Consider the following 10,032-nt stretch of genomic DNA (forward strand, 5'->3'; position numbering starts at 1 on the left):
GAACATAGAAAGGAAAAAAAAGATCACCATTGAACTTACCACCCAGACATAATCTTGTTAACATTTTGGTACATTTCTGTTTGGTAAATTATTATAGCTTTTTAAATGAATGCTATAAAGTTGTGATTATCCCAGATTATTAAGAGCCAATTATATGCCAAATGTTCCATGAGATGTTTTATTGATTATTTAAACAACATTGCAGAAAATTGACAATAATTTACATTTGTGTTGTCTTTTTCATCTTGATCAATATCAGTGTCATTTTGAATATCCTTTTTTATATATGCTTATTTTTTCATTTTTATAATTTTTAATGTTATTTGATAATTTAGCATATTGCTATGCTGTTAAGTTTGCTTTCCTTTCCTAAGGAAGCTTTAATATGAATATTAAATGCTTGGAAAAGAGAAAAATATATGAAGGTTGTAAATCTAAATAACTTTCCAGAGTATTGATTAGCCAACAAGATTTGCTATTTGATATTTTAAATAAAGTTTATTTTTTAAATAAACCAAAATTACTACAGAAACATAGAGTGTGGGTATATAATATGTAGTTAATGTGGTGGTAAATTCCAGTTCCCTGTGGTATCTTTTTAAGTAAATGATAATAACGAAGCAGTGCTTGTAAGGATTAATGAGCAGTTTGCCTACTATATTAAACTCCATAATAATTATCCTTTTAGTTTATCCATTAATTATCCTTTAAATGGCACATCAAGTGGTAAGCACTCAAGTGTTACAAAGCAAAGTTAAAAAAGTGATACATTCGTGAAGTGCTTTCCAACATAATTGGAAAAAATATCAGATTAAGCATAGTTGAGTGGTTTTGTTCCCAAAGAGTAAATTTTAAAAATTAAAAGTATGCATCTTACTCTCTTCCTTGGCCAAAAAAAATCAATCTGTATTCCTTGCATAAACAGAATTTGATAGCAATTTTATCAGTTTGATATGTCAGAGAATTATAAACAGTTTTGCATAAAAGTTAACTCTTAGCACCTATAATCATCTGAAACATTTCCATATTAGGGTAAATCAACGACCCATCTAATTGAGTATCTGGTCTTTGGCAGTAACCAATGTTGAGGGCATTCAAATCTCCACAAATGTACTTTAACAGGCCAGTAGTAAACCATTGGGTAAGTTGTTGGCCCAGTGACTAAAACGCCCTTACAATTTGAGCCTAGCATGTGTTTTTGCAGATCTACTCATTACATTTTTGTAGAAAAAAATTATTTTCATGTTACTTGTTTTGGTCATATTCTTTAGTAGTGAAAGCCACAGATGAGGAATATGCACACACAGCCAAATGTATCTCTTTATTACTGTATATATCTTGCTTTCCAGATTCATAGATTGCTTCCTTGTTCATGAAATAATGGAATAGATGAATAAAAACTCCATTGTTGAGACCCTGGCTCCATTCCCCTTTACTTTCTCCCTTCTGGATCTTCTTTGTTCTTCCCTGTATTTTAGATCTTTCCTCATATGAACGTCCCCTGTGGTGTCATTCTCTTACTTCCCCTTCCTCATTATCCACTCTCCTTCCTACCTCATGGCCTGTGATCATTTTCCTATTATGTCATTAAAAAAAAATGAACCCGATTCTCAAAGTAAGCCTGTATCATTAAGAGTTATGAAACACTGGCTGGTTGGCCCAGTTGGTTGTCAGATGGTGCTAATGAGATCCAGGTCAGGGGTACTTCCCCATATGGGACTGTTAGTTTTTTCTTTGTTTAATGGCCTCAGACTGCACCTCTGGCTTTGACCAGCTCTTTCATAAATGTATTTAAGTGGTCAAAAAGGAGTGTGGTTAGATAGATACAAATCCAGTCATGCTATGTGTGCTAAAACTCACACAAAGTTTGCTTCCAGTGGATATTCAGTTCAACAGATGTTCGGTATTACTGCTGCTAGTGCCAGGGGAGAATGCAAATATAAGCGAGTTGCATTCCCTATCTTAAGAAAGCTTACTGTCTCCTGGCTGAGGGCCTATAAATGACTAGCTAATAGAAGGCAAGATGAAATACGTCTGAAATAGTGGTACTAGCAAGTGTTGTAGACAAACAGAGGACAGAATGTGAAACCTGATGGGGGAGTCTGGGAAGGTTTTACAGAAGAGATGGCCTTTGCAGGAGGGGTAGGATTTTGCTAACTAGAAAATACATATAAAATAGAAACATCATATGTCATATCTTATCTGCAATGTGTAGGATATTATTGAAAGAGCAGGAAAGGAGGGAGGTTACATGGGGGAAAAGGACATTCATTTAACACATATTTACTGAGCTCTTGCCATGTGCTAGTATCTATGCTAGGCATGGGGAATTTAGAAATGGATCCAACACAGTATCGTCCCTAGAGGGGCTTCTAGTCTTCTGAGAGAGATAAGCAGATAAACAGTTACAGTACAATGTGGGGAGTTCTGTACTTAAGGTATACATGTGAAGAAGACCTTGTTTCCCTGCTTTTAAAGGGCTTACAGATGTGGCGGACATAACTAATTGATTATGGCACCATTTCCCACTGAGGCCAGAATCCTTGATGAAAGACAGCTCTAAGTGGTCATGTTTTATATCTTCTGCCAGCTATAGCCAGTTTGTCCAGGATCGGACAACTGAATAAAACAGGTACAAATAGACAGGGAAGGTAAACCAGATTTTCTGTCCTGAGAAATGCGAACTAGGAAATCCTCAGAAAACAACAGTGGGAGTGTTGAAGCAGAATGCTGGAGGAGTTATGAGGAAGCAGAAGCTGTGGGTAGAGATGTGTAGATTATGGGGAGAGAATAAGGCAGTTAGAATTGATAGTGAGTAAGGCATATGGAGAGGAGCAAAAACCTGTGAGGAGGAGACCAGGCAGATCATAAGAGACACAGAGAAGGGATATGGTCCCTAAATAAATCCCTAGGATCCCTAGGTTTCTTACAGCATTCTTATTCCCATTCCTACAGGTGCATCTTACAGTAAAACCCATTTTTCTCAAGGTCTCAGTGAGACTCTGGTCCGTTAGATAAGTCCCAAAAGGGCTTACCTAAATCACTAGGTTAGGACCCATTGGAAAGGACTCAACAACTTGGGTAGGTTTGGATTATCCAAAGGCAGTTTATAAGATGGGCATTCTTCACTTTGTGCAATGAACTCGTTATACGAAAAGGTGATGAATCATTTTCTCACATAATTTATATTTTAATATCACTGATGCTTTTCTTCATTTTGATAGGCCTTCATTTAATAAGGTATGCATGAGAATTGTTAGATGCCTGCTCCTTACTCCCATCACATTGCTGGTAGAACACCCCTTCCACTACCCAACGTTTTCTGTGTACGTGCTATCTCCTTTCTAGGCTGTAAATTCCTGGAGGGCAGGGTCAGGTCGTTTCTGCTCAGTCTCCCTAATACCCAGGTCAGACTCAGAATAGCAACTCAGTAACTATTTGCTAAATGAAGTATGTATGAATACCCAGTTATGTGAATTCCAAGGCACTTTCAGAATTCTTTTTTTTGTTTGTTAATCCTCACCCAAGGATATTTTTTCCATTGATTTTTAAAAAATATATCTTTATTGATTTCAGAGAGAGGAGGGGAGAGGGAGAGAGATGAAACATCAATGATGAGAGTCGTCATTGATCAGCTGCCTCCCACACGCCCTCGACTGGGGATCGAACCCGCAAGCTGGCCATGTGCCCTGACCAGGAATCAAACTGTGATCTCCTGGATCCTAGGTTGATGCTCAACTGCTGAGCCAGGCCTGGCCAGGCTCCATTGATTTTTAAAGTGAGAGGAAGGGAGGGAGGGAGGGAGAGGGGAGAGAGAGAAACATTGATGTCAGAGAGACATAGATTGATTGGTTGCTTCCCACACATGCCCGGATTGGGGCTGGGGATTGAACCTGCAACCCAGGTACGTGTCCTTGACCGGAGATCGAACCCAAGGCCCTTTGGTGCCTGTGCCGATACTCTAACCACTGAACCATACCAGTCAAGGCAGAGTTCTTTTTTTTTTTTTTTTTTGGTATGTATATACTACAGTTTGATGGAATGGCCATGACCTGTTTTGCAAAAGCACATATACCTTTTTTCTCCAAACAACCACTCCCCAGAAAAAAAAAACAAAAAACCACCCTTTTCTTGATTGTTAAACTAAGTGAACCTCTAAACAAACAGTGACTAACCATCCTCACACTGGATTGAGGAGCCTCTCTCGCACATGTTGCTGAACAAATGCTGGGCACACAGCTAGCTACCCTTCCAGCCTCCTAAAGTAATCTGCTACCAGGGCTGCCTCAGGCCAGGGGCTAGTTCAGTGCCCACCAGGAGGCCATGAAAAGCTCAAGGAGTCTGGGTTCTGGAGAGCCATGGTGCCAAGTCCACTCGCTCCAGCACAAGCCTAGATCATCAGTCAGGCATCAGGACCACAAACTTCCCTGAACGTCTTTCGTCTGCTATACCTGGTAGATGTCTGGGCCTGGAGATTCATCCTCTGTCTCTCTCCTTCTCTCTCAGTCCTATTCTCCCTGCATGGTCCTTATTTCTTCCAATTTTTTTTCCCCTCTATTTGTTTTGGTCTGTCTATTCCTTATATTAGGATATTTTATCAAATGTTAGGTGATCCTTTTATATTTTTGGTGCATTTTTTTCTTAAACTTTTAAATAGTAGTATAGCCCTGGCCGGTGTAGCTCATCTGGTTGGAGTGTCATCCCGTACACCAAAAGGTCTCACATTCGATTCCCAGTCAGGGCACATTCTCAGGTTGCAGGTCCAATCCTCAGTCGGGGTGCGTATAGGAGGCAACCAATTGAGGTTTCTCTCTCACATATCTCTCTCTGTCTCTCTTCTCCCCCCCTTCACTAAAATCAGTGAAAACATATCCTTGGGTGAGGATTAAAAATAAATAAAATAAAAATTTAGTAAAAGTGCACAAAAGATATATGTACAGCTTAGTGAATTTATCACAAAGCACATGCCTACTTTACCTAGGCAGATCCTACTCATTCTCTAGCTCTCAAGTTAAACATCATCTCCTTCCAAAGCCAGGCACTGCCCTCCTGGGTCGCATCCCTTTGCTGTAGCTCTGTGCCCGGCGTGAGTTCTTGTCCTCTTTCCTAGCGCACAGTGCCCTTAAATCCCTGTTCACTACCTGTTTCTTACTGGACTGTGCTCTCTATGGAGTCAGAGACGGTGCCGGCCTTATCCACTGCTTTTCCTCTCCCCAAACGTAGAGCCGGCACATAGTAAATGCTGAAGAAATATTTGAATGCAGGGGGAAAGGGAAGTGGGAGAGAGAAATTTGTGTTCTGTATTCAGGGAACTCACCATCAGGGAGTACAAACAAAAAATGGGTGCTATATTATGACAGTGACTAAGGGAAGCTCAGGACATTGTGGCAGCCCAAAGGAGAACTTTCAGTCCTCTAAGCTAGGGTTTGATTTTTGGCTAAGTTTTGACATACAAATAGGAATGTATTGCCTAGGGAAAGTGTACCTTGCTGAAGGAACATATACCTGTGCAGCAGCATAGAGGTGCATGAAAGCAGCTTAGCTGGCTCATGCTGGCCAGTGCTCAGGACTGGGGAGGGGGAAATAGGCCTGGAGAGAAAGGTAAGGCTGAGGGGTTCCCTGACCAGCAGCCCAGTCTGGACTGGATCCAGGTCATATGGACAAAGTCCCAGACCTGTCCTGTTTTGATTATGCCTGTGACCTTAGGAGGACTGGGGCCTGAGCCAGAGCACCCCAGAATTGCCCTAGGTCCCATCCCCTAGGCCTGCTCTGCTTAGCTGACCCCACAAGTGTCTCTTCAAACTCTGCTGGCCTCTCAGAATGTTGAGGGATCAGTTAGTATAGTGAAAGGGAAGAAACATGAACTTTGGGGTCGGGGCTCCAGGTCAGAGTCTCAGCTCTGCCTCTTAATAGTTGTAAGACCTTGAACCTTTCTTTACCTTTGAACCCATTTCCTCATATGTAAAATGAGATAATAGAAGTTGTGAGCATTAAATGTGAAAAGTGATTTATAAACTGCTCTATACACATATTAGGATCTGGACCCAGTGTTTCTGAAATGCAGTAAGGGGTTAAAAGGCACTTTTAAAACAAACCAAAAAAAAGTATAAACTGTTACACTGATTTATTATCCTTGGTCTTTGTTTCCTGGCTGGTAAAGTACAGGGCCCAGTACCCGTTGCTTAGTTCAGGCCAGTTTCCTGTTATAATGGCAAATATTACCACCCGGCAGGGGTTGTGAATGAGGTCCCTGTCACAAAGCACATGGCCTTGTTCCTTAATTGCCAGGGTGGAATTAATTTGCTCTTCCTGTTTCTCTTGTGACAGGAAGTAGATGTCCTTGAATTTCAGTTGATTAATGGAAGCCTCTGAGCAGAGTGCTTCAGCCTCTCTTGTTTTTAATCCTTAAGCAATGCAAGGCCCTAATTTGATAATTTTGCTGTTTTTTTAGATGGATCACCTACTGGTTGAAAATATTGAGCGGGAAACGTTTCATCTCTGCTCCCGCCTCATTAACGGGCCATACCGGCGGACGGTGAGAGCCCTGGTCTTCACATTAAAGCACCAAGCTGAAATCCGGGCTCAGGTGCAGGACGGCTCGCTGCCGGTCGGCACGTTTGTACAGACCCACAAAAAATGACCTGAGGATGATTCTAACCCTGGGCCGGGCAGAAAAGAAAATGTGCCCCTTTCTGCCATTCAAAGACTCTTTTGAGTTTGGCTGATGGCTGATGCTGGCTGTGCTAAATTTTCCCATGGTGCCATTCCTTCAGACGGAGGCTGCCGAGAGCCCTGGGAGACAGGCCCGCAGGAAACGCTTCATTAGCCGTAGTGCGCTGGTGCTGCCTAACAGGACGTGCACAGGCTGTCACTAGGAAGCACGGTACGGTTGCCATCACCCAACATAGCAAAAGGTGACGGATTTCACTGTGCGTATGCCAAGAACACCTCTAAACTTCCCCCCCATGTCAGGCAGATGAAGTTAGTACTTTATTTCGCCACCCTGCAGGTAACTGAAACTCAATTACTGCTGCCACTCACTCGGTTCCATCCCCCTGAGTTTAGATAGCTCTGGTGCCTCTCAGAACTCCCCTGTCTGTTCTCTTTGCTCTACCCCAGGGGTGAGCCTGCCGGAGCCAGCCAGCTACCCCTTCTTTCCAGAACTCACTTATCTGAACATTTCAGCCCTCCCTGGAAGACCTGGGTTGGTCTCTGGAGCCCCCATGCTGAGGCTCCTAATGAGGAACTGGCCTGAAGCATCCCCACACCTTGGGGTTTATTTGAATATGTTGGCACTCATTTCAGGGCTCTTTAGCAGATACATATGAAATTCCTCTTGAAATGAACTACCATAGTAGAAAAATTACATACACATGTATTGTAAAATGAAATACCTCTGTAGGTAGGCCTGCTTGAACGAGTATGTAAATGATATTTGCTTTTTTAAAAGTAATAATAAACTGGGACTTTTTGCCCCCTAAAACAAAAGATTTGGCTTGTTCATTGAAAAATGTTTTGGGTTGAGAAAAAGTATAGCTGGTGAAAATGAAGAATAATTGGAAAGAATTTGAGAGAGAGAGAGCAAGACCCAAGGAAGGGTTTTTAGGTTAGGGAAGACTGGAGTATGTTTATAGTCTGAAAAGGAGGAGCTAATAAAAAAGAAGAGATTTAAAATACAAAAAAAAAAGAGGGATGGGTTAAAAAGCAAGGACAGACAGGAAGAGACTAACAGTGTCTGGTGCTAGATAATTTATTAGTATTTACATTCATCTTTATGTAGTGTTTTTTTTTAATCCTGTTTAAGCCTCTCACCTGTTGTGTTAGTAAGTATTGTTTCAGTTTTTTCAGATTCCTTCATTTACTCAGCAACCATTTATTGAGCACCCATTCCACAGGTACTGTGGATACCTAGGCAGGAGCTACAGATGAGACCCTGAGGCTCACCAAGCAGAAGTCGCTTGTTCGGTTTCCCACTGTTAGGAAGTACTGGAGGTAGAATAACAATTAAGCACCTATCATGTGCTCGGCACTGTGATGGACATTTAAAGAATAATATCCAGTTAAAGATGAGAAAAGTGAGGCCCAGAATGGTTTAGTAACTTGCTCAAAGTCACACAGATAGTGAATGGCAGAGCTAAGATTCAAAACACAGGTCTATTTGATTGATATAGCCTCCCTGGTTGATTTCATTCACTCTCATGGTTACATGTGGATGACACTCCAATTTGTATCTTCAGACCATACATGGTCCCTCAGTTTCAGATAATATTTCCAAGAAGTTCAATGGGCATCTCAGATATGAGATGTCTTCTCTCACTTGGTAATACTGGCAACAGACGCTCTAGCTAGGAGCCTGAGGGTCAGCCTAGACACCTCCTCTATCCTTACCCAACCAAGTCCTAGTGGTTTTACTTGTCACATATATTTAGAATCTCTTGCCTCTTCTCCATCTCTAGTACCACACTTCAGGACCTCATCCTCTGTTGCCCAGATTGACTACTTGACTTGCTAACTGGTCCCTTTGCGTCCAATCTTAACCTCTTTAAATTTATCTCTCTATGCTAGAAACAAAGTGACATATCAAAATTGGAAATCCCACCATGTCACTCCCCCTCTAAATATCTTCACATGCTACATTCTCTCTCTGAAATGCTGCTCTCTACCTAATTCCCTATCCTGCCCCTACCATAATATTCTGTGTATTCTATACATATCCACATGTTCTGTGGTTGTCCTTTTGATTCTATCTCCCCATTAGAATGTAACAAAAACTCATAGACACAACAGTCTGGTGGTTACCAGAGGGGAAGGGATGGCAGGGGGAAGAAAAAGAAGATACAGGGGGTCAAATATATGGTGATAGAAGGAGATTAGACTGGATGGTAAGCACACTGCAGTATACAGGTGATATATTATAGAATTGTATACCTGCAACTTACATAATGTTAGTAACCAATGTTACCCCAATAGATGTTATTGAATTTAAGCTTCATGAAAGCAGAGCCTTTGTTTTGTTCCCTGCTGTACTTCTCGCACCTAGAACAAAGCCTGGCACAATCTAGATCTCCATAACTATTAAACAGTCGAATGACTAATTGTCAGTGTACAGGAAAGACATCTAATCCAATCAGGTAATCCTTCCTTGAGGAAGTGATACCTGTGTGCAGTCTTAAAGGGCAGAAGTAGTTAATTGGGTGGTTGAGGTGTATGCCTGACAGAGAAAGCAAAGTATAGAAAGACTCAGACCTGTGAGATATCTGGAAGGTGATTGGTATGGCTGGGGTAGAGGAGAGTAGCTTGCGGAATAGCTGGAAATGAGGCAGGAGAGGAAGGCAAGGACCAGGACCAAACCTGAAGGGTCTTCAACAACAGGTGAAGGTTGTATGGACTGATTCTACGCAGAAACTGGTTGGTTTTTTGTTAACAGGCTGTGGAAGAGAAACTGCAGCAGGGAGAGAGACTAGGAGTAGGAAGCTTCATTTATAAGCAACCAAAAAGTTCTAACTTAAGAACTCAGAGTAAGTCGAAAACAAATTGCTCTGTGGCTGAAAGGCTTCAGTGGTGTTAGTTAGAAAGTAAAATGATTGCAGAGATGTGCTTTGGAGATTTGGAAAGCAGGCTGTGTTATTTGTGGCTGTTTTCTCCTTGATGCATGTGCAGAATTTCCATGAACACTAATGGAGCTCTTCTGAGTGCTCGCTGAGGGGAAGGAGGCGTGCAGACATCCATCTAGCTGACCCACCCACTAAGAAGCACCTCTGAGCTCCAGCCTGTTAAAAATGAAAGGTTCAGCTCCTGAAATGGGGTGAGGAAAGGTCCTAGGACTTCTGAGTCACCTATAAATCTAGGCATGAATATGTCTTTTAAATGTGTTCGGTTGCTAGAGAAAGTTTTGGGAAATTAAATACCGTTAGAGTCTGCTTCACAGCTTATTGCTCCTTTTCTTCTGGTGGTTGAATTGGAGGTCCTGGTCCTTTGGGTAGGGACTGAGTCTTAATTTTCATTCATTCACTCAACAAACTAATGTTGCCT

At 41.7% G+C, this 10,032-nt stretch overlaps 1 protein-coding gene across 1 annotated transcript in view; it reads left to right on the forward strand.

Moving 5' to 3' along the window:
* The window catches only part of TCEANC2 (transcription elongation factor A N-terminal and central domain containing 2), a 31,614-nt gene extending 24,135 nt beyond the window's left edge, over window positions 1–7,479 (forward strand). Inside the window, exon 5 of the mRNA XM_081145541.1 lies at window positions 6,452–7,479. Within this exon, the coding sequence (XP_081001667.1) occupies window positions 6,452–6,640 (189 nt within the window). The 3' untranslated portion in view covers window positions 6,641–7,479. The remainder of the gene's footprint in view (window positions 1–6,451) is intronic.
* Window positions 7,480–10,032: the final 2,553 nt, after the last annotated feature.

The sequence above is a fragment of the Miniopterus schreibersii genome (assembly GCF_964146895.1).
Source record: "Miniopterus schreibersii genome assembly, chromosome: 8".
NCBI lineage: Eukaryota > Metazoa > Chordata > Mammalia > Chiroptera > Miniopteridae > Miniopterus > Miniopterus schreibersii.